The sequence below is a fragment of the Lissotriton vulgaris genome, chromosome 5 (assembly GCF_964263255.1).
Source record: "Lissotriton vulgaris chromosome 5, aLisVul1.2, whole genome shotgun sequence".
Taxonomy (NCBI): domain Eukaryota; kingdom Metazoa; phylum Chordata; class Amphibia; order Caudata; family Salamandridae; genus Lissotriton; species Lissotriton vulgaris.
The window spans coordinates 314085701-314111711 of record NC_141693.1 but is presented as its reverse complement, the minus strand read 5'-3'; the positions used below and the strand labels follow the sequence as shown (position 1 = coordinate 314111711).

Genomic DNA, 26011 nt, shown 5'->3' with positions numbered 1-26011 from the left:
GAGTTGTGAGTGCGCAGAGTTGTGAGTGCAGGTGCAGAGTAGTGAGTGCTGTTGAGTGCAGAGTGCTGTGTATTGGCAATGTAAATGACAATGCCATTTATTTATGATTTAAAGAAAAAAAAAGAAATGTCATGAGCAATGCCAATAGCTCTTCCTTTAACTCCTTGGACACTCATGACGAGCTCAGCTCGTCATGGTGTACACCACCATACACTCATGACGAGCTGAGCTCGTCATGAACAATGGGAAAATCAAATGATCAGCAAGGGAGGAAAATAACGCTAGCATCAATGTGGTTAATGATGCCGAGACCATTGCATTGTAAATGCTTGTTATGACTGAGACATGGAAGCACCCTGGGTCAGACCTGGAGCTCGGGTTAAGTCAAACCCCAGCAGATTGGGAAAGGAGGAGGGGTTGGAATTATTTTAAAAGAAAAATGGGATTTTATATCAGTAGACATTGACGAGGTGAGGGGCTCTGAACTACTGGGATTTGCGTTACAGGACCCCAAAGGACATGTAATGACTGGCATAGTCTGTTACAGACCACCTGGAGTAGCCAGCTCTCAACAACAGGGTGCGCTAGCAGGCGTCCTCAGTAATATGACGTTAACTCAATAAAGATTAATCATTTTAGGAGATTTGAATTTGTGGCCTATTGGGAGCTTAGATTCAGGATATAAAAGTCTTCTCCAGACATGTAAAGAAGTGAATCTGACACAGTGGGTCTTAGAGCCCACGCATAAGGGTAGGCACGTATTGGACCTAATTTTTTCAAATAAAGACCTGCTAGAGATGGGGGCAGTCTTGCCAGTAGGTTGGTCCGACCACCATTTAGTCCAATTCGGGATTATTAACCCGAGATTGAAAATCGTTAACCCTAAGGAAAAAAATAATCTCTAAGGAGAGGACTCGTAGGAAAGGCAACGCCGTCGCCTGAGTTTTATGTGAATAGGAATTTTGATGCCGGCACACAGGTGGATGAAAATTACTTGAGCTTTTGTAATCAAATAAGTACGAGGCTTGACCAGTTAGCACCCTTAAAAGACATCAAATAAAGGGGTAGCCTTTCTGCTCCCTGGTATAATGATAATTTGAGACTTTTGAAAAATAAATTTAAACAGGCAGAGCGGAATTGGAGAAGAGCATAAACAGATGAGGATAAAAATGCTTGGAGAGAAACAATAACTAGTTACAAAAAAGAAATAACTATGACAAAAGCTGAGTACTTTGCTGACTCTATTCTGAAATCTCCTAATAGCGTTAGGAGTATTTTTAAAATAGTGAATGACATCACAGTTCATGAATGTCCAGCATGGTGTGCCACAGGGGTCTGTCATCAGTCCAATTCTATTCAATATCTATATGAGGCCTCTGGTTGCTGTCATCAAATCACATAACATCAGTCTTGTGAATTATGCAGATGACACTCAATTGATTTTGTCACTAGAAGGCCACCATTCACTTTTGCTGTAAAAATGTAATGACTGGCTGCAAGATACCACATTATGGTTATGAAATAACAATTTACAATTTAATGGGGAAAAAACTGAGATGCTGTGTTGGTCACATGGGAAGGTTCCCCTCCCACTACCCACTGGGTTTTGGTCACTCCCGGTGACAGCTCAACTGATTCTCGCCAAGGCAGTACGCAACTTAGGAGTCAGCTTTGATTAGAGTGCTCCAAAAGATCCTCCCACTGATCCCCACACAGACCAGGTCATTGGAAGTAGGGAGTATCATTCTGAGTCAACTGGATTACTGCAACGCATTGTTGCTGGAGTCTCCTAAACATCTGATAAGGAGACTCCAGAGAATCCAGTCGATGGTGGCCAAGCTAGCTCTAATGAGACCATGTCAATCTTCGGCATCTCAGGCCCTCTCTGAGCTCCACTGGCTCCCAGTTATGCAGAGTGTACAGTTCAAATCGCTATGCATAGTTTTTAAGGCTCTGCATGTCCTTGGGCCCAAGCCAAATACAGAGCAGATTTGAATGGTATGTCCCCTCGTGTAACCTTCGTTCCTTCTCAGCTAAACTGGTAGAGTGTCCAGGTTTAGAAGAGTCAGATCAGGAGGAAGGGCCTTCAGCATTGCAGCAGCTTTGCCTTGGAACAAACTCCCAGCTAAACTTAGGCAGATGGAAAACCTGCTGCCATTTAGAAAGAAGTTGAAGACTTGGCTCTTTCCTAGGGCATAAGTTGTGGGCGTGGTTCTTTAGCTCTACTGATCCTGTGCCCTCCAATATACTCAGAGTTTAGCTGGTCTCATGTGTTCAAGCGCCAGGATACCCGTAGGGTCACAGTGCACTCTATAAATGCTGATTACAATTACAATTACAATAGTCCTTTATCCAATTCACCTGACTGGGTAAATCCTTCCTATAGACATCCATTGGCAGTGCTTCTAGGTCATGGGAATGTACTATGAAACACCCATAGTAGCCACACCTCCAAGAAAGGCTCCCATCTCCGCTTAGTTGGTCGATGTATCCTTATCTATTTTATACAACTGGTGGTTTATCAATCCAAGGCCCCTAGGGAGTAGCACAGATATCTTATACAGGTTGCTGCAGTAATACATTTTTTTGTGTTGGCTGTAGGTTTTGATTCACACCGAGTTTGGAGGCCCTGTTGTATGCATTTTACCCAACCAGCACTATAGAAGATGATGAAGTAAATATGTCAAGGCTTACTTGCAATATTTTAACAATATTGTGCCAAAATGCTATATGTCAGGGACTGAAATGTTGCCGAGACGATGTGAATTCTGACAGGAAGGATCAGGAAATGGATAAACTATGTGAGGTGTTTGGAATGCTATTTTGTAGTGGTCAGATACTCTTAAGGGGACTGTCAATATCCTTTAATCATGTTTGGGGTATTCATGTACCCCACATTTCCCAGTTGTTGGATGAGTTCATCAACTCAACTAGGTAATGTGTAGGAGTTGAAGAGAGGTATACAATTCACTTCTCGGAAGTATATGCGAAATCTGATCAACCCCCTCAGGGATGGATATCATCACTATTGATGAACACCAGTTGTAGTGAGGTATACAGTTCACTTCTCGGAAGTCTATGCAAAATCTGATCAACCCCTCAGGGATGGGTATCATCACTATTGATGAACACCAGTTGCTGTTGGAAGACTCAGTGATATCTAGCAAAGGCATTGTTTTAACCTTCAGTTGGACTGTGACTGTTCTTGCTTCTTGTATATGTTGTGGTGTTGGCTGTGTTTTGACTGCTGGAGCTATTTGTATGTGGAGCTCAATCAATAATGTAATTCTTGGAAGTGGTGAAAAGAGTCCTCGACAAAGCAAACAATAGGTGGAGAGGGTTGGCCTGATCTGTAGTGATGTGGATCTGCTCAGAAGGTCTAACAAGCTTTCTTCTTCAAAGATTCAGGGATTTGTGACTAAGGCGAATCAAGCTTACATTGCTCAAATCTGTTGTATGCACTCTTTTTAAGTACATTGCTATGATCGACTTGAGTTTTATTTCACTGTTCTGGTTTGAGAATACACCAGAACACCTCACCTATGAGACCCAGGATTTTATTTGGCCTGTAGACTTTGGCTGACATACTGCTTTACAATGTGAGCAGAAGAGCAAGTACACAATCTCCAGACTGAAAGGTGTGCTGTTTAGTGCCTCTGTTGTATTGGGGTTTTTATGTCTTTTTTTAGCAGATTGTATTCAGTGCTCTGCTTCCTCGTGGAATATCTATAAATGATTCAGCAGCTGCAGAACATTTTCAAATATGAATCTGTATTCCAGTGCAGGTTGTTCTGATCTTTTAAGCACAGTATCCAGTGGGCTTTTAGGTTTCCTTGCAAATAGCAATTTAAAGGGTTCAAATATACGGAAGACTGAGAGAAGACTACTGAGCTAGAAGGGTGAGCATTTATGCCAAATAGTCTCTTTTCCCCTCAGCATCTGTTTGCTAATTTGAGTGAATCGTTCTACCAGACTGATAGTATGGGAATTGTAGACACCTGTTTCTAAATGGTAAATTTTTAAGACTCTGAGGAGTTGTTTCATGAGGGCAGACATAAGGGTGGTACCTTCGTCCACTATTATCATTCTTGTTAGGACAGGTGAAAACAGAGATGTGGATGCCACACGAAGTCTAAGTACTGATTCCCTATAAAGGATGAACACAAACGATGATGTCTAGGCTACTATTGCCATGTCATATGTATGCCCCATTCCTTATGGTTCTAGGAGTCCCAATATGCCCCTACTAATAAAATGAAATTGTGCTTTGATTCTAGACATGGGCTGAAGGGTTGACTTGGTCGCTGCCCCTTATTTCTAAATTGATAAGCCACACAATGTTGATAGTATACATATTTTGACCATAAAAAAGGCGGGACTGGCTGTACCAGGCAGAGGGTGTTTCTCAGGGAGGCTGGAAGGGTTGGGGGTCGGGGGGGGGGGCTGGTTTTGTTACTAGAGGCCGTATTTGTAGCAGTGCAGTAGTTTTGAAAGCACACCTGCAGAAAACCTTGTATATCCAGTCCTTTTCAGGCAACAATAAAAGTGTCAAGAGACCTCTGATGAGAGATTGGAGTTTTGTCTTGTGGCAGTTTTGGCTAATCTAAGGTAGTGCAGAGGGTTAATATGCCTTTTGCAAAAGATGTGAATCATGCAGATTACAGAACAATATTTTATGTGTATAGCTAAGTGGGTTGGGGAGGGGTGTTTTAAGTCGACAGACGACGGGATAGGTAAAATTAAACAAAAATAAAACCACTTATCTTGCAAGGTGTTTTTTTAATTTATTTTTATTTAATTGCACCTGTCCGTTTTCTGTCGTCTTCCCTCCCACCCCGCCCCACCTCACCACTCTTATCTGTGCAGGCCGTGCCTGCCCCTAAAGACCTTCAATAACAAATACCTAGGCAACATTATCAAACCTTATCCCACTACTGATTTTAAGTCTAGATGGGTGCACTTCCTAGTTAGTAGATAGAATTGACTTCATCACTGAAGCACACACCTACACTATAAGCAAAGAAAAAGTTAGGTTATTCACTTGAAGTCTGCCGCCACCATTTGTATTCTTACCATTATCATCAACGACTCTTGTTTGCTCTTTTAAGCAGTCCACAGGTAATCCAATGATCTCCACTTCTACGAACGGATCAATGATCTAAAAAAGGAAAGTCAAGTAAGAGGAATGCGTGAGTAATTTACCCTCTCCCAGTCAGTGTGCCAACATTTTCTTTAAATGAATATATTAATTAAAGGGTGATCGTGATACATTGCATTCTGAAAAAAGCACAATTTAACTCGGATATCATATTAAGATTTTAAAAATGAGTCAAGAGAATGCAATAAGGAACAATGGCTTTTACCTAGGTCCCTAAAGACATGTAACACACCTGAAATCAGTCAAATTCAGGGTGTGAGTTCCAGAAAAGGATGTTTGAGGTTTCCCAGCCACCAAATATGAACCCAAAAAGCAGGCAACCAGATTCAACCAACAAAATGTAAATTGGCAATGAGCAGTCACTTGAGGCACCGCATGGTTCTACTATGTACAGGGGCTGAGATTTACTTCACAATCAAGCAACAGAGGCAGCAAGTAAAGTACTGGTGTGCTTTTGACTGCCATGTGCCTTGCATGATCGTGCAAGGGTGTCTGTATTGAAGTCAGCATAGTTTTTCAGCAGGAAGGGGTCCATTCCAGTACAAATACTATGCTTTAAGGCATTTTCTTTCTAAGTGTGAAATGAAAATATTTCTTCTGGCAGAGCATGCCTCAGGGAGTCGCAAGCTTTTGTCGTCAATCCCAGTCCACAATTCTTTTTACATAGGGATTTGTGTTAAAAACTATGGGTGCACCCAGGGAACGTCCCCTTAACATAAAGTAACACAAAGCAGTGCATTGTTCTGTGTTGCATTATCTTGGGTTACAATCCAACACAAATTGTGATTTGCGTTGAATTGTAAATACCGACCCAACACTGTGCTTCGGGTCTGCATTAAAAAAGTAACACAAACCTGATGGAAAGTCTTGGCACCTCTGACCCAAACCCTATTTCAGAGTGCTTTTCAGGCAAAAGAATACAAGGAACATCATTGCCAGACATTGAAATCCTCAGAGAAGAGTGTACCGAGTGAGGTGGTTGTACGGCTTTACAACGCGTGCTTTTACACCGCGTGCCGTTACAACGCATTTTTTTCAACGCAAGTCGTTACCACGACTTGCGTTGGAGGGGGTGCGGACTTAGGAATTTTTTAATTTACTATTCCAACACCAGCCTTCGTACAGTAGGAAAGGTGTTGGATAGTAAATGAAAAAATTCCTTGTCCTGCAGCGCCCTCCAGCGCAAGTCGTGGTAACGACTTGCGTTGAAAAAACCGCGTTGTAACGGCACGCGGTGTAACAGCCGTGTCGTAAAGGCTGTTCCCCGAGTGAGGTACCTCCTGGCATAAAAAATTCATGTTCCACAGGCAGATAGTTAGAATTATTTTAACTATGGGAGATCCATCTGCATAAGTGCAGGGACTCATGAGACAAAGTCTCAGGCCATTAACAAGCATCACAGCCTTGGTTATTGTAGCACCCCATTTGATTTACAGAGCAATATGTAATGGCCTTGTTTGGCGGTGCCTAAACAAAACACCGTGGGTGCAGGATACTGGCAACAAACCTGTGCCCACATTAATTTGGGGTAGGGGGAATATCCAAGTGTGCATCACCTGACTCAATTCTAAAGTCACTTCTCATCTTGACCACTCGGACCCTTCACTTGCTCGGTTTGCCACCCCGGCTCTTTTCTCCATGAAGACAGAATAGTGAGGGGCATATTTACAAGCGGATACTGCCACCAGAATGTCACTTTTAGTGACGTTCTGGAGGAAATATGCCCATCTCCATATTTACAAAGCGGCCTTAAGCCACTTTTTGTGGCTTAACGCTGCCTTGTAAATAAGGCCCCTTAACACCCATCACTTAGAATTAAAGGGTCGTGCAACGGGTGTTGATGTGTGTCTTCCACCGCAATATCCACTGCTTTTGACGCTGCCTCAGATTTACAAGGAAGTATAAATCTGAGGCAAAGCCAAAAAATAACTTTATGCAAGAGCAGCTGTTAGAACGGCAAAATGAGGAGAAATACTTTTATTTCTCCTTGTTTTTGCTTTTTCTATGTGTACTGCATTCTGCAGAACACATAGAATGAGCAAAATGCCATTAATGATTGTTTATGTGCAGGAAGGTGTCCCTTCCTGCACATAAACAATCATTAAATAATGACGATTTGCTACTTTTATGTGTTCTGCATTCTGCAGCACACATAGAAGTAACAAATCGCCATTATTTATTGATTGTTTATGTGCAGGAAGGGACACTCTCCTTAAACAATCATTCCCTGCGAGCAGGCAGCCTTGCACTATGGTGCAAGTCTGCCTGGGTTGGCACTAGGCAGCTACATTTAATTCCAGCACTAGGGATAACACAGGGGTGTGCTGTATTCTTGTGAATACGGTATATTTCAGCATTTAGAAAATGTCATTGGGCGGCAGTGCTAAATTTGGGGCAGCTCTGCGCTCAGACATTTTATCGTAAATATGCTGCTTTTTTCCTCTTGTTCCGTCCTAATTTCTATTCCTTCTTTATAGCTACCCACCTTGCCAATGTCCGCTCCACTGGGTCTCTACCGGTAGGGACACCTTTAATGAGAAAAAACAGCTAATATCTCCCTATTGGCTGTCTTTCTTTTCTTGGTGACCATAAACCATAAATTAAACAAATGCTGACCTGAGGCAGGGAGACTGGACCGACATAAAAGCTTAATTGGAAAACATCAAAAGTGTATTATTCCCCTCCCCGTACACCTCCACCCCCTTCTCCTCGTCTAATGTCTGAGTGTGAACAGCAACCTAGGCCCCTGGCGCACTTTTTGCCTTGGGGGCATCAAACTCTATTTTAACCTCCTGCCTCAGCAAGGAGGGGGGCTTTTTTGTTTCAGAACACTCTGCAGGTCAATTACAGAGCGTCCTGTTTTTATCAAGAACCATTTTACCAATGCCTCATAGATGTAATTATGCCAGTGCCATTTCTGCTGCGGTGAAGCTGTACAACAAGATTTGAGCTGTTTCAGATGATATTAAACCCTTCATCAGGACTGTGAGATTGCAACTCCTTTCCATGCAAATCCACCTCAACAAGCCTAGTTTTCAAAACAAATTGAAGTGCTTTTATTTGAACCTATATTATATTGCAATGCTTTCTGGGTTACAGGTTTTGATTCCAAACGGTTCAGTATTTCCCTGGTAGAATTTGATAAAGGAGGATAGGGTTTTGCCAGTGCTTAATTTGTAAAACGTGTAGGGTAATGCTGTAACCAAGCAGTCATGGACTGTGCATATTTCTCACCAGATTGCATTTTCCAAGCAGCTCTGGGTTCTATTCCCTTTTTCCCAATAATGCTTTCTGCCTTACAACTGATTGTTGGTTCCCTGCTTCATCCAATTCTCACAGTCCTGATGAAGATCCGTTAGTCCTGAAGAGTCGAAGTGTTGTCAACGAACGGGCAATTGGAAACCCTTTGAAATTATTCCACCCACTGCCCTTTCATTCATGAATGCATTGTGGAAAACTTACAAACTACTATTGTTCCATTGACCCTGTGTTTTTTAACGTACACGCTGTAATGCTTTTTAGCGTTTAACTGTGTGATCACTTGAGCACTGAGCACTTTATGAAATGAAATGAAATAACATTTTTAAAGCGCATAGCTACCCATGGGCATCCCAGCGCTGAAAAATGACTGAAGCTTCTGAGACTCATTTGGGGAAAAGCCACGTTTTCAGCATCTTGCAAAAGGACAGGTGGTTGGTCTCCCTTCGTTGCTGAAGGGGAAGGGAGTTCCAAAGCTTGGCGGCATTGTAAGAGAATAGCCGGGCACCACTTTTGCCTCTCTTAATCCTTGGGACGAAAACCAGATGTTGTTCATCTGAGCATAAAGGCTAATTAACTCGTTAAGGTTTGACCAGAGAGGAGTTGATCTTTGGTCCATTCCCTCTAAACAGCTTATGAGTAATAGATAGGGCCTTGAAGGGGACTCTCTCCCGGATAGGTAGCTAATGAAGAGCTTTCATGGCGGGTTTAGCCATTAGGGTTCCCATTAGAATCCTTGCGGCATAGTTCTGTACCATTTGGAGTTTGGCAAAGACCGCATTCGGGGCACCAAGATACAATGCATTGCCGTAGTCCAAGCGTGACAAAATAAGTGCTTGGACAGTAAGTTTCTTTGCCTGAAAGGGAAGCAGGGGTAGCCCTTTGCGAAGTATCCTTAAAATGCCAAAGTAGGAGGCAACTACCTTTCTGGCCTGGACTTTAAGGCTGAGGTCTGAGTCCAGCCACAACCCGAGGCTTTTTACCTCTGACTTAGGGACGGGTGCTGATCCCATTGCAGATGGCCACATCATGTTTGCTCTAAAGAGCGATGCATTGCCAAGGAGCTTAAGCTCAGTTTTGTCGCCATTTAGCACCAGGGGAGAGTGTTTCATCCACTTAGCTACTTCTTCAAGGCAGGTGCAGAGGCAGGTGGAGGCCAAGTCTGAGTGGTTGAGTGAGACCACCAGCTGGGTGTCATCAGCGTATGGCATGATATTCACTCCATAGGGATGGATAATGTCTGCTAGGGGGGCCATATAGGGACTAAAAAGTGTTGGGCTCAGGGAAGAACTCTGTGGAACCCCACAATGGAGGGGCCACGGTTTAGAGATGGCCTCACCCTCAAATACCTGGAAAGATTTCCCTTCCAGGAAAGATTTCAGCCAGATCAGGGCTATTCCGGACAAGCCCATATTTCTAAGTCGGTCGACCAGGATACGATGATTGACTGTATCGAAGGCCGCGCTTAGATCTAAAAGAATCATGGCAGATGAGCCTCTTGGTTCGAGAATCTTTCTGGATTCTTCCATGCAGCTAGTAGAGTCATTTCTGTGCCTTGGCGGGGGCGGAAGCCAGTTTCAGTGGGATGGAGAAGATTATTAGATTCCAGATGGGCAGAGAGTGTGGAATTAACGGGTTTCTCGAAAATCTTGCTCATTCCCGGAAGGAGTGAAATAGGACGGTAGTTGGCCAAACAGTCTGGGTCCAGGGTAGGCTTTTTTAAGAGGGCTTTGACCATAGCTTTTTTCCAAAGGGGGGGACCACCCCAGAGGATATAGATGAGTTGATCTGATCCAGGATGACCAGACTAACACCCTCTGTCTACTGCTTAAGGATCTCAGGCGGGCAGGGTCGCTGGGTGATCTGCTTTTTACAAGGGCAGATGTGGTATGGAAGCAGTCATAGTCCATTAAAGGGATGGCTGTTGGGGAAGGTTCCTTACTCCCTGTGTGCAGATCGTCACAAATGGGAGTATTGTAGCTTTTGGTGGGGGAAAAAGATCCATAGATAGTTTGAATTTTGTTGTAGAAATAGTCCGCAATTTTGTTGCAAAGTTGGTCTGTGATTAAGGGCGAGTTGGGGAGATATGGGACGTTCAATAGTTTCTTAACAATTCAGAATGTTTCATGGGGGGGAGTTTGCTGCTTATGGAGTAGTTAATACTTTGCACCAGCTTTTGTTTGTCTTATTGTGCTCTTCTTCATTAATGACACATTTATATGTCATGATCTTTCATTGATGCTTAAAAGTCATTGTTACACACAGAAACACTGTTTCTTTTATATGTTATATTACCCCTTGTTCCAAGTGTTCCTTAGTACGTATGGTCCATGTTCATGTTCATGATCTCCAAGGGAAGAGTGTCAGACGTAATTGATCTGAGGTTCTTTTTTGCTAGGGTGCAGTTTCTATGCATGTATCTCAATACAAATGTAATCCACTGTACTAGATTAGACATACAATGTTGGCTGGCTGACTAGGAAAGCCACAGCCAGCATCCTGGTGGGACAAAGAAGGGGTAAATGTATCTTTACTCTTGTCTTAGATGTTAACTGCCTGCCCAGGTGTGCTTGGGGGGACAGGACTTAAGTCAGTGAAAAAAGGTGTTACTCACCAATCATGTACTTGTCCTCGGTTTTATTCTACAGTATGGTATTCTGAGATAACCAGTAAAATAGGGTGTTAATACCAGAACTGATGTCACTTACTGCGACCAGTATCACCACCCCAATTACTGGTCATACAACGTTTTGGGCGGATTATGTGGGTCCTGGATTTACTGGGCTCATCACCTCATGCAGTTCCAAAACACTAGTCCTTTTCTGCAGAGAGTTTCTTAAATGTGTGCAGAAACTTTACTTGGTGCATTATTTGTGTGTTCACGGAGGAGCAGCCCTGACCTGGCATCTCACCAGGCGTTAGGTGTATGAGGGAATGGAGAAGGGTATTCAATGATGACTGGGGTTACTCCCTTACCTTTAGGGGAAGGACCGAGGCTGTTTTATTGGCTGTGCCCTTGCTCACGATTCTAACACCATTCTAAGCTTGTCCCGTACACAGGGTAGCGAACAGAGTCTTCTGCACAGGTAGATTCAAGAAGGACCTCTTCAGCTCCCAGGATCTGTCCATCTTAGGCCTTATGGTAGGGAACAGGGCCAGGGCAGGCCACCTCCGTTGCATCCACCACTTTTAAAAGTTGTACCTGGTCCACCCACAAACCCCTTCTTGTTGAGTTTCTCTTTCTGCTGCTGTGGATGCCCGAGCAGTACCTGGATTGTTATCACTGACATTTGTGAATGGCCGAGGCTTGCTGAAGAGCTTGGAGTACCCTCCCAGGATGCAAGAATTCGGAACTCACTGGTAACACATTCACGATGCTTCTCCACACACTCTTCCACCCCAAAAGAGTAGTGTTGACACAACTGTCAGAGTTGTGCATTTTTAAAGGCCTGCAGTGATGGTGATGGTTATTGTTTCACGCTTAGCACCTATCAGCCTTTTTTCATAGATTCCCTTCGGCAGCCCAATTAAACCCATGCCCCCATTCCTGTGGTCTCCATTATTGTGTGCATGACCATCTAGCCCAAGGCCGTTCTGCAGGACACACAAGCGGTCAGACGCGTGGGCGCCTTTGGGTGCCTCATTGAGAGCTCATCTCCCTTCTGGGCGTCACACCCACCATCAGGCTTCAATGACTCTAGGCAAGAGCTTCAATTACGTCATATTTTAAAGGCGCTGTTGGTAAATGCTTTAAACCTGACCTTGTTAGCCCGTGACAGATATCTGCCAAAGATGCTAAACAACATATTTCTCTCTGTGTTGTGAAGCTTTCAATGTATTAAGGGCTCCCTAGCAACTGCAATGTTAAGGTAACAAAAAAAGCAGGGAAAAAACTTCACTGCAATGAGCAGTGCAATCTATACATTTATTTAATATGAACTATATACCACATACCTACCCATTGGGAAATTCTACCAAAGATTTAAAGCAAAAGACACAGCTGTGTGTGCATGCGACCCACCTTTTAGACTGCGCCATCTTGAACTTTCGGTTAGACGTATTCAAACAAAAAAAAAGTGTGTGTTTCGTGTACACCTGCCAGTAGCTTCATTTCCCCAAAACCACTGGTGTATGCATACATGATTTCACATGTCCTTCAACCCCGATGCCATTGCATGACCTTGGCTGAAATAACAGGTCATTGTAGATTATTTTACAATCTTTATCGACTTTTTGCAGGCAGTAGCATGGCTACAGACAGTGCTGATAACAACTCAAAGCACCAGCTAATTAGCAAGAAAAGGTTCAAAGCACACTCATTCTGGGGCACTGAAACCAGGCAGGAGTGCAAGAGGTGCTGCAGCAGCACCCCCCCCCCCTTCAGAATAATCTTTCAGGAGTTTAGAAAGAGAATCATAAATAAAGAGGCCTTTCATGTTGGTGTTATCTAGAAGCGTTTGTGGAGCATTTAAAGACAGCGGTCAAACGTCAGGCAATGTCTTCTGACAAACTGCTGCCTATTCTTTTTTTTAATATGGAGATTGGTGTTTACTTTTTCCTTCTCTTACTGCAAAGTGAGTGAATTTTTCAACTAAGTGGAACTCCTCCTAGGGTACAGAGCGCATGAAAGGAAAAGGCAACAGCATTTGTCAAATGTGTTCTAACACATGAAGACATTGAAATAGTTGTAAATTAATTTTACAAATATTTCAATATATATCAGCAGCAAGTAAAGAGCAATTTACTACTGAAGACACATGCAGTCTAATATTAGAAATATATAAGGTGGATTATGAGGCATATTGTTTTTTTTCCTAAGTCTGATGTGTAATGTAAACAAAGATTTTAAGCGGATCAAAACAAACCAAGGAACTTTACTTGTGTGATAAATAGGCACAGAAACCAAATTTCCATGAGCTTCTGTTAGTGTGCCATATAGGTATAGCAGTAACACTGCATTTCTGATGCAAATGTAATGCCCATTTCAGTAGGACATTTCAATGAAAATGTGTTCTCTGTACTTGGCAGTATCCTACCACTTCAGGCTTTACTCATATATTTGGGACGATGTGCTTCAAAATAAAGCACTGGCTAGGCGCATAGTAGAACTATACCATTCACCTGCTGCATGGACGTGGTTCATTTGCTGCACGTGTCATTTATGTAGCATTTTGATTTTTTATCAGCCATGTTATTTCAGTGATTTGATGGCAGTACCACCACTACGAAAAAAATTGCTGCGCTTCTGAAACTTGCAAGATGAGTATTTAGATTGGCTAAATCACACAATGATAACAAATGGGTGTCACAAAGCATTACGAAGATGCCAGTCGCAATAGCTAGCTACCCCTAAATAACACTTTGGTTACATTCATCGTCTACAGCTGTGCCCTGGTTCAGTGTGTGCATGTGGGGTCAAGACCATGGGGTCAAGAGTAAGCCAGGGCAGAGTTCGCGAAGCGAGGAACTCAACGAAGTGCAAAAAAACCTGCCACGCTACGCGGAGCACCACAAGTGGCAGAGTGCGTTAGATAAATGCCGGTTGCGGTGTTTTTCAGTGCCGGGGGTTTCTCTACACTGTGCAATCATCATGAATGGCATAATGCGCAGCAGAAGAGGGAACTGCTTCCTTTCTGCTGCTCGAGTCGATTTTTTACTTGATAGGCAACTTCCTCAACACAAAAGGACTTTTTCTCAAAGCAAGCTGTCACGAGCAAATGCGACCACTTGCAATGAAAAATCCAAAATCCCGCATTGAGAAATCTCGCCGCGAGGTTGATTTTCCATGCTCTCGCCTGCCAACTTCACATTGACAATCTCAAACGAGGAAAATTCTCACCGGGAGTTGGATTTTCCGCACTTGCCAACTTGCTGTTGAGAAGCGCAAGCGAGGAAAAAAACTCTGCTGTGCTATGCAGAGCAGAGTTTCCAGAACTCTTCAAGCTTTGCGTAACGCGGAGTGCGGAAAACTCCGGAACTCCACAAGCGGAGCGGAGTTGACCGCATAGTCATGAGGACTCGTTCTTATCTACAGCAAGCTACAAAGGATGCTTTGCCCTTCATATGTTTTTACAATGTACAATATTGTTGGCCTGAAACTAGGCCCAGGCAAAAGTCCATTATGCTGAAATATTCTCATGTAATTTTACAAATTTCAGGCTATGCTTGTTGTACAAAATTTCCCAAATTACTGTGCTGATCCACGAGGATTACTTAAACCACGCTTGCTCCAAAATTTTAGCATGGGAGCACAGGAACAATGCAAACGATCAGAACACGAGCGGCTATTGCTCATGGCACTATTTTGTTTTTGCAATGTGTCCTTGTGTCCAAAATGGACGTGAGGATGCATTTTGAACTGGTTTTTCATTTTGTGTAATCTTTACAGAATTTCGTGTAGTTTAGCAAAACCAAATGATATGTATTTGCCCCATCCCTACCTGTAATTGACAACTTTGTTCGCCCAGCCTCAGACCTACCTCTCCTCGGTCCCCTAGCATGGAATCCTTTGGCTTTGGGAGCTGCTGTCCACTGATAATCCTCAGGATCAGTTGCTTCTTCAGCTGACCTGGCAAAGGATCCTCTGAATTTGGATTAAAGGCACCTAGAAAGAAATATTTAATCAGACAGTTAAGAGAAATTATAAATGTATGGCTTCAGATGTCACAAATGTCTAATGCGCTAAATTGTTGGCAAATGAAGAAATTATCAATCTGTGTTTACTCCTTCACTTGACATCTGGTGAGTGCTGAGAAATATCCTAGATACGCAGGAAGGAACAAGAAAGTGACCTGAAGACATAAAAGGCTGCAGCTACTATGAGGGTGAAGGGGGAACCATCATCACACATGTAAATTGTTTGAAGAGATCTATGTTCCGTCTTGCATTAATACATTCACTTTTCAAGAAATTACTCATGGAAAGGAAGGACCCAGACAGTGTAATGAAGCAACACATTATTAAAGAAGAACCAGAGTGCAAGGAATGAATGTATGAATTTGTTCGAAGTATGAAGGACTCTCTTAGGGACAAGTAACTTCTAAGGAGGGATAGGACTGCTACCACTTACCGTGAAAGACTGGTCCCTTCCTATTTAGAAGATGATGACCTTAAAACACGACTGCCCCCGCAAATCATATAAAACTCGTCCCATCAAGGGTAAAATAGCAAAGTTGAGGGACAAAAATGTCTTCCAATCAGGAATGTAATGCTCTTCTTCTAATAATAAAAAACCCTTTCCTTTGTGTCCAAGTACCAAACTAGCTCGGACAAAGGACTCGTCCAACCATTAACAACATGTGCTTGCCACAAGAAACGAGGGGAAAAGCTCTATTAAACCTGTATTATTGACCTATATATTTCGCTAAAAAATGACCAGAGGAACAAAGATCCCCAATCGTGAAGCATGAAATCTTCTTCAATCGACAAATAACCTGAATTCAAAAAATGTACCTCTCCACACATATAACATATGTTGCTTCCTTCAGCATTTTAAGAAGTTCTCCTCTTGGAACTCTAGCACATCTGCCCTCCCACGTGTCACAAATTTCCCCACCTAGGCAAATAAAGGTGTGTGTACCTATGAGCCCCATCTCTAACTCCTATCACATTATTTCCACCATCTCATGCATAAGCTTGTGTGCTCCTCGGGTAAATGTTTCAATCAGTGGGTTCACCACTGGCTGAGGTTTGAGTACAGACACTGCCAGAGCAGGGAGAGTCATTGCCTGTTCTCCTCTGGGATGCCCAATGCCCTAATATCCATCTAATATACTATCTTTAATGTAACTCTTCTGACAGCCCAGAATTCTGTCACTAGGGACACACACACACACATACGCACACACTCATAGACACTCACACAGATTCAATCTTTCTGCACTGTTCCTCTCTTCTCATCCTTCCAGCCTCTCTCTCTCTCTCTCTCTCTCTCTCTCTCTCTCTCTCTCTCTCTCTCTCTCTCTCTTTCTCTCCCTCCCTCTCATTTTAAAGCCAGCTTACCAACTTTACAAAAAATACTCCCTCATTAGGAAAGTGCTTTCCAGCAGAACCCAGATCGTCCTCCCCCCCCCTTCCGATCCGAAGCCTCCAAGATCATCTGCGCCGTACCCCAAGGATCATCCCTCAGCCCGACATTGTTCAACATCTACATGGCCCGCTTGCCCATTTTGCCAGACAACACGACCTCAACATCATCTCCTACGTCGACGTCACACAGCTGATCCTCTCCCTCACCAAGTACCCCCACACTGCCAAAACCAACCTCCATGAAGGAATGAAAGCCGTCGCTGAATGGTTGAAACACAGCCGTCTGAAGCTGAACTCAGACAAGACGGAGGTCCTCATCCTCGGCTCCACCCACTCAGCCTGGGACGACTCCTGGTGGCCGACTGCCCTGGGAACCGCACCGACACTCACCGACCACGCACGCAACCTGGGATTCATCCTCGACTCAACACTCTCTATGACCAAGCAAGTCAACGCCATCTCGTCCTCCTGTTTCAACACCGTCCGCATGCTCTGAAAGATCTACAGGTGGATCCCCACCGACACAAGAAAAACGGTCACCCAGGCCCTCGTCAGCAGCAGGCTGGACTAGGGAAAAGCCCTCTATGTGGTAGCCCCGGCCAACCTGCTGAAACGACTGCAACGCATACAGAACGCCTCTGCACGCCTGATCCTCAACATCCCTTGCCACATCACACCCCACCTGAGAGGCCTGCACTGGCTACCCAAACAACAAGAGGATCACCTTCAGGCTCCTCACCCACGCTTACAAGGCACTCCACGACACCGGACCAGCATACCTCAACAGATGACTCATCTTCTACACCCGACCCGCCAGCTCCGCCGACCACGCCCTGGCCACCGTCCCCCACATCCGAAGAACGACCACCAGCGGCAGATCTTTCTCCTACCTCGCCGCCAAATCCTGGAAAACCCTTCCCATCCTCCTGCGGCAGACCTAAGACCTACTAACCTTCAGGAGGTTACTCAAGACCTGGCTCTTCGAGCAGTAGCAGCAGTAGCAGCACCCCCCCCCCCCCACAAAGCCTTGAGACTAGGCCTGGGCGAAGCACTATGCTACGTTCGCGTAGTTTGCCAAGTTTGCGCAACTTCGCACTACACAAGCTGCACGTAGCACAGTGCAAACATGAGTAGCCTAGCGTAGTGCAGCGGCCATTTTTTGCTTGCTCGCGGTCCTCAACGTCAAGTTAGCGACCGCGAGCAAGCAAAATGACATCCTGGCGTATAATCGTTGTTTAAGAATTAGCATGATGTATCTAGATTACTTACCGCAAGTACGCAAACACTAACATACACCCGAATTGCAGTAATTTAGGGTTCTAACATACACTGCATTGCACGTTTTACACTTGCTTGACTTGTCCGACGCCATTTTGTGGCCTCGCTCGAAGTCCTACATTAGCAGACCTTATTCAAGCATTACACCAAAGCCGTTCCCTTGATAAATAGCCCAACTGTTGCAAACTGCTGTCTCTGCTCGTTAGGCCTGCCAAGGTTATAGGTAGAGGGAGGAGGCCCGATAGGCACATTCCGGGGGGGGTGCGGGACGGACTCTCTCGGAGTTAGCAGAAGGGAGTAACCCGTACGACCTTGCTAATCTAGGATGAGCTAAACCAAGAGCGCTTTGTCTCCCATATATGGTCTTTCCCTTTGCGCCAACCTGTACCAACTTGTATTTTTCCATCTTAGGTAACGGTTTCGAAATGTAACAGTATATATGTGATGTTTTGCCAATGTGCCAGCAGTCTTCTTGGCGAACCTCGTGGGGTTAGGTCGCAAGCAGCTCCTCTGGCAGAGTTTGTTTGTTATAATAAATGATTGGAACTTCTACACTGCCAACCGACTGATTATTGGTAATGGGAATGGGACTGGTTGTAAGTATAACTCTAATTGGGTGGTGGTAAATATTTTTTCGGTACTTCACTGCGAGATTCTCAACGCGGGGAGGTCTGTTTTCTCATTGTGAGTGGTCGCGTGTGCTCGCGACCGCTCACAATGAGAAACTACCAGTCCGCGTTGAGAAAGCTGCAGCTTGAGGAAAAATCTCCTTGAGCGGCAGAAAACTACAGCTCGCACTGTGCAAGATGCTGTTTTCAATGATTGCACAGTGCCGGATGCTTGTCCGCACTGTGCAATCATTGAAAACGGCATTTTGCACAGTGTGAACATGCAACTAAGCAGTTTGCGTAGTGCTACGCGTAGTTCGCGTAGTGCGAAGTGCACTTTGCGTAGCTTCACGAAGCGCTACTTCACAAACTACGCCCAGCCTTACTTGAGACCCGCACGGGTGAGTAGCGCACTCTACAAATGTACTGATTGATTGAAGGTGCTATACCAATGTGGATAAAATAATAGGTTTCTGAAGACTGGTCATGCATGTTTGCTTGCCTTATGTATAATGCAAAGAGCAGCCAATGCACAGATATTTACTTACTCAATATTTCTTAAAACTTTAAGAATAACATTATGAAAGATTTGTGGATCTGTGACTGTTTGTATAGCTGTGATCCCTCCCCCACCCCCTCCCTTCTTGTGCTTTGCGACCACGGGACAACAAAGACTCTCTCACCTTCAGAAAGAAGCACGCAGTACCACACTAACATATAAAAGTGACTTTGGAGAATAGCTAGTTTTCATCTGACTCCTCTTACTATCCAAATTTTAAACAAACACATACACAACCAACTTTTGATACATTATATATAGGTCTTACCACATGCACCCAACACATCTCTGGTAACCCATACCTAGGCCTTCATCTCATATCGAACAGGACTGTATGGTCAATACACAATGGTTGCAATCTCATCTAGAAATGATCACACACAAACAGCACATGCTGAACAGACCCCATTATCACTGTGCACACCATAAGGCACCAAAACCAAATAGTTAGCAAAGTGTGACTAGATGAACAGCATGTTGCACCCAACACTACATCACATGACACCGACTTGAATTTAGTTGTTTGTATAAAAGCACTATATTCATGATGGGACAATTGATACTTCCCCGTAATCAAAAAAATGAAAAGTCCTTTGGGGCACATACTCAAGCATGTAAACTGCCACAAAGATCAACCATTATTAAAGCCACACTATACTTTCACACAAGCTTACATAAATATTTCAGATCTAAACACTGCAAATTCGCTAACCACCCACAAGTTAACCCAACAAAACAACAGATACTACCAAACGCGGAGTTCTCCAGGACAATCAATGGACTTCCCTGATCCGTGCAAAAGGGCAGCAAGGTAAAGAATGTGATAACCATGAGATAACACTGGTGGTTGGCACTATATAAATCCGCAAAACATGTGCCTCTGTTAGGACTAAGGAATGACTATGCTCTCCACATAATTTCTCCAACTCTCAAAACAGAACAACCGAAGGAGCAAAAACTGTGCTTTTACGAGGAAAGAACGAGCTTGCTCTCTATGAACAAAGCAGTATATTCACCCCGCCCCCCCCACCCCCCCAACGGAAAGGAAAGTGTAACTTATTTTGGAATTGCTCGATATGATGTCCATGTTCCCAATTTTCTTTTATCACCACTTTGACAGACCCTTAACTACCCACTGAGACTGTCTGATGCTTCCACACCTTGGTTCATGCGCATCTGTAAGTCGTGCACCGACTTATGCACATTCTCAAATGCCCCATGTACCTTCCTGCTCTGGTACATGCACCTACTTATGAGGACACATAAATTACTTACTTTTTTAATAGGATAAATTCACTTCCTTACGCTGACACATGGTTCCTGGTACAATACATATTCAATTCCTGATACCAGTACATGTACTTTGAAGATTTTTTTATGCTTCAGTTTTTATGTAGCGCAAACTTGGCACAAGGGCATCAGTCATTTACAAGAGACCCATACATTATACATTTTTGGGCACCAGGGTGATGAAGTGATTTGCCCGGAGCCACGAGATGTTGAGCCGAGGCTGGAATTCAAACCTGGCTCGCCAGCTCCATTTTAGAAATAGAGTTTTCTGCCTTTTTGGCAAGACTCCTTCTCTTGATACAAACATACGAACTTACGGCTCCTCGACACATGCACTTCCTCACAATGTCACGTGTACTTCATACCGACTTCATACACCCGTCCTTAGCAAGAAACATGCACTTCCTGACAATATCATCACAATCCCTTATTGATTTTGATTGACACGTGCCCTCATTGCCTTCACTCATGCTCATTCTCACCAGAACAGATGCACTTCCTGAAACTGACAAGTGCTTTTCCTTACCTTGACACATGCACTTCGGCTTCAATACATAACCACAGCTCCCATTGGCATTGAACTTGGCCCGGTTCAACTGCAGCATTCTACCTTCTGACTGGTAATTTAAAGCAACTGTGAAAGCAAAAACACATCAAGACAGAAGCGTGAATTGAAGCACAAGCTACCACGATGTCCTACTCGTGGCTGGGAACTGACGCACATCCTATCATGACGTAATAAGGGGGAATTTGGATATCTGGCTGGTCCACTTCCATCGGTTGTTTCAAACTTCTTGCTACCTTAAGCATTCACTGATGTAATAGAACAACTCAGGGATATAGGTATAATTCCAAGCCTGTCCCAGTACATTACTTGGGTTCAGACAAGGGCACGATAAATTAAAAATGATGTTGTCAGCTAAACATGTTGGTAGGGGCTCCTGAAACATATTTCATTATTAAAATAGCTCCAGGTTCATAAAAGCACTCACTGGGGAGGGAAGGATTGCTGATTCAGAAGAAATATGGAGTCACAATGAAAGTAAAATTAAAACTTTGTTGCGGGCGACAAATTAAACAACATAATTTTTGCAACTGCATGCAGATTTTTACTCTCTTGGGTCCTCTGCATCAATTCCCTGAAACAAAGAAGGGCAATCTATACATAGGATATTTGGCATATTGTATTCATTTTTGTGCAGGGGTTGCGGAAGGGAATACAGCTTAATTTGGTCTAAATCTGATTTCCCAAATATCCATCACCGGTTTTCCTGAAAACTTTCAATCACACATAAGAATCCAAAAAATACGACATTCACTGTTGACATAGCAGGCGAAGGGAGCATAGTCTGGCCAGACTTCCATTCCTTGAATCAAAGCAATAACGTGGTCAGAGTTTCATAATTATAGTACCCTGTGGGTACAAATGGGCGATTTTGATCACGTGATTAAGTGAGAGCTTACGGCGAGAGTGAATAAATATGGAACACTGAGAGCAAAGTGAAATCAAAGGGCTGGAATGAGTAGTGGAGATAAAAGAGTTGTATCAAAGACAAGGAAAAACCAAAGGTGGTGATGGACGGAGAGTTAACAATACAAACACTCACCCCCAGTCAACTGATCTGGGTTTAATTCATCACTGTTCTTTAGCTCACTCCGCCACCCCAGTTCAGACATGGCCATGTGCAAATCAGTCTGACCCTGTGCCTCATGGGAACAGTCCAGCCCAAACTGTCAAGCCATGTCTTCCCTGGATCCGAATCAAGCTTCCCAGGACCGGTTTCTGGCATTACAGCCGTCTTCAGCCGGGCTTGCTTGACTCCAGTGGCAAAGTGAGCAAGGGACTCACGTCTGAGCATACCCTGCCAACTTAGGGCGAACAAAGAAAAACCAAAAGTGGTGATGGACGGAGAGTTGACAATACAAACACTTACCCCCAGTCAACTGATCTGGGTTTAATCCATCACCGTTCTTTAGCTCATTCCTCCACCCCAGTTCAGACATGGCCATATGCAAATCAGTCTGACCCTGTGCCTTATGGGAACAGTCCCTTTCTCACTTTGCCACTGGATTCAAGCAAGCCGGGCTGAAGATGGCTGAAATGCAAGAAACCGGTCCTCGGTAGCTTGTTTCCGGTCCAGGGAAGGCATGGCTTGGCAGTTCGGGCTGAACTGTTCCAGTGAGGCACAGGGTCAGACTGATTTGCATATGGCCATGTCTGAACTGGTTTGGCAGAATGGGCTAAAGAACGGTGATGGATTAAACCCAGATCAGTTGACTGGGGGTGAGTGATTGTATTGTCAACGCTCCGTCCATCATTTCCTTTGGTATCAAAGACAAGCACATTGGGGAGCAGTAGAAGGGATGAATGCATTTATAGAAAAGAGGAGAGTGAGAAAATGATGGAGGACAGAAGGACAGCATTTCCAGAAGGGTAGAGGTCCAGAGAATGAAGTGGGTCAGGGCTATGGTTAGATACAGATGAGTTGGTTGAGTGATCGAGAGCAAGTAAGAACAACAACACAATAAAGGTGAAAGGATGGCTTGATGGGTAAGTGGAACAAGCAAAAGCGACAGTCAGATTGTGGGAGGGCGGGCAGAGAAATTCATTGGAATAATGACCTGCAAAACGGGATAATGAAAAGCAGTCAGAACGAGGAATGGGCAAGAGGCCAATAGAATGAATGAGAAAGGCTAGATGGGATGTGAAAGAGTGAGGAGTAGGAGACACAAGGATATAATCATTGCGAGGGATACAAGGGGGACACATGGATTATACGGGTCTGAAATAGAACAGAGGATGGCAGTGAGCTAAGACAGAAAGCTGTAATAGAGGGGTGTGAAGAAGTAGTGAGTTGGAGAAGAAGCATACTATTTTGGAGAGAGGGCAGCAATATAGGAGACACACTAGTGGTTGGCCATGTAATTGGACCGACTGAATGTCGATCAGATTAACCTAGGAGCCGCATTCCATTTGGAGTTGTCAATATAGTGAACTGAGCAAGGTATAATATGAGCAAACAGGGCCCTAGATAGAGCTTTGGCCACCTACCCAGCTGGCAGCCCGCATTCCAGAAGGGCTGGGGGTTGTAGTTGCTGGAGTCGACCCGGTAGGATGATGGGTAGATGCGCGATAGCTGGGACTGGTTGAAGCGAATGTACTGCACAGGTTTCTGCTGGATGACCTGGTGTGCCTTGGTTTCACTGAAGGATGACACCTGCCAACTGCATGAGACTGATGGAAGAAGGCGGAGGTAGGTCAGTGCATGATAAAGCAAAGCGCGTTCAAGCACAAGTTTTAAAGTTAGGTTTGGGATCGCTAGCCAATCATGATGAGCCCTTGAATTAACTTCCACTCACACCTCACTCAGATCCTCTACACTCTGGGCCTGATTACGATTTTAGCAGTACGGCGCCAGGTCCGTCCCACTGCCTCACTGCCAAACCCATGATCAGGCTGCCCGTCAGATTACCAGTGTTTCTTGTGTCTGGCTGGCATTATTTTGACGTTCCTACAGCTGTGCCTCCGAAAACTGGCACCGCAATGGCAATGCCAAAAAGCAATTCCTGCGTGGCATGGACTGTAAACTCCATGCCGTACAGGAACTGGGGTGCATGTAAACAGGGGGCACATGTTGTGCCCCCCAACCTGCACCCCATGGGCCTGAGGCAACAGTGGCCTCCTTTTGTTTCCTCTCTGCAACGGTTTTCATGGCGGACGAACAGCCATGAAAACCGTGGAGGAGAGGAAACTTGTAATATGCTTGACAGAACTGCCAAGCATATTGCTCCCTCTAAACTGCCACACCACCGCTAGGGAACAGTGGTTACCTGGAGGCTGCAGCGATTCAATAGCGGTCCGACTGTTCTAATTGTAATAGGGTGGTCGGAAGACTGCCGCTGAGGTGCCCCCGCGAGTCTGGCAGTCTGTGGACCGCCAGACTCGTAATCAACCCGCCTGTGTCTTATGCTTGCCTTACAGCCTGTTTAATCCACTCACAATTGGTCTGCCCATCTTTATACACACCAGGGAACCCCAATCTCACTCCACTTCAAATATCAGCACCATTTGTTTTCAAAACATCAAAACAGAAATACATTCCTTGTGTTTTATTTTCGAAATGTAGCACCTCTATTGCTACTATGCCATAATCCCTTTCTCCGTCAGTAATTCCCTACATCCCTTCCCACGTCTTACCATCTAGCCTCTCACTCCCATCCCTCCTGCCATTCCTTTCTTTTCCCAAAAATGAGTGCCGTCCTTACACCCTGTCTCTCCCCTCCTCCTTCCTTCCATGGCTCCCTATTACCTGTCAGACCCTTGCTCTTCCACGATGCCCTGTCTAACCCCTCAATCCATTTGGTCCCCAGATCTTGTAATCCCTACACCCGCTCTCTCCATATCCTCACCCTTCCTACCTCCCTCCTCACCTCCATTGACTTTCATGCATTTCAAACACACGCCCCCTCCAGAAACCCATCAAATTATCCCATGCTCTCGCTCCCCCTTTGTGTCTCATTAAACCAGACTCAGCCTTTTCTACCAGCTACACTTCCCCCAAAACAGTACCCATTTCCTCATGTCTTCCTGAGAAATGTTCTTGGTGCCACTTATTTTTGTGCCCATATTCTCGTCTCCAATCTCTCCCTCTCCCACATTTCCTTGCCCATAACCACTGTGCCCTCCTCAACAACTCTCCGCTCTCCTCTCGTCCCTCCCAGCTCATACCCTCACACCTAGTCATCAGCAAAATGAAGCTTTCTGTTTCCTGCAAACAGACAAGGTCGCCTGGTGGCTTGCGGCTGACATACCTCTAGCGATGATGGTCCAACGACCCTACAGCTAAGCATGAGATTCAATTGTTGGTTTATCCCTACTCCAGCAGAATGCAATACCAGAACCTGGTTCCAAATGCTAATATAGCCCTCCAGGCACCAGCGCGGATTGATCTATGAAAATTTGCAAGCACATTAATATTTATGAGAGATGATTTTATTAAGCGCTGCTTTTCCAGATAATTTCCTCCACTGGGGTTACGCCTTTCCTCCTCTGCTTACAAACCACAAAACAGCGATCCTTACTCTCGCTTTCCACGTCGTGGATGCCGACGGACTTTGTATATTTCACCAGGTCGGACAAAGCCCGCGAGAGCTTCATGGTCTTCTTCTGCCTGGTGATCCTACATGGGAAGAAACATCAGGAAGGTCATGCAGGATGACAAGCGAGGCTGGGCCACTTTAAAAAAAAACTCTGTTCAAATCAGTGGCAAAGGATGCGCCTCATACCGCATTGGGACAGAAATATCGTTCAAAACTAGATAGATTTTATACAAAAGTTTTGAGGTTTGATGTGTCAAGGGACAAATAGTGCATTATTATGCACAATCTATTTCCACCAGTATTAGAAATGTGAAGAATTTATTCTGGGTGAAGATAAGGGCTTACATGTAATGGGCTCAGACATTTGATATGAGTCAGCAAGCAAGGAAGCTCCCAGGTGAAATACACTTAAAAACGCTACTATAATACATGGGCAGGGTGGTTTGTTTTTGCTGCAGGGTAAGTACTATCTGTGCAATGCTAAAAACCCTTAAGGGGTTGTCCTACATGAAAGAGGAATTTACTGATTTAATACAGAATGTATGCTCACTTTCCTCTTTAAGGGGGTGTAGAAATGACTTGCAGGTGTGACCATAATGAGAGACCCATCCTGACTATGCAAGTAGGACCAGGGAGTGGAGTTAACCATTATCATTCGCACAGTCAGCTGCCTGAGTTATTCTTAGAAAAATCAGATTAAGTGGTATCTGAGAAGTGCGGTATTTGCCCCTG

The 26011-nt window shown here is 44.4% G+C and overlaps 1 protein-coding gene across 1 annotated transcript in view; it reads right to left on the bottom strand.

Annotated features, from left to right (window-relative positions):
- PLCH2 (phospholipase C eta 2) overlaps window positions 1-26011 on the bottom strand; it is a 548160-nt gene that overhangs the window by 58790 nt on the left and 463359 nt on the right. Inside the window, exons 14-18 of the mRNA XM_086921546.1 lie at window positions 25262-25359; window positions 23232-23414; window positions 20706-20813; window positions 14896-15020; window positions 5074-5158 (exon numbers count right to left, since the gene is read on the bottom strand). Of these exons, the coding sequence (XP_086777672.1) occupies window positions 5074-5158; window positions 14896-15020; window positions 20706-20813; window positions 23232-23414; window positions 25262-25359 (599 nt within the window). The remainder of the gene's footprint in view (window positions 1-5073; window positions 5159-14895; window positions 15021-20705; window positions 20814-23231; window positions 23415-25261; window positions 25360-26011) is intronic.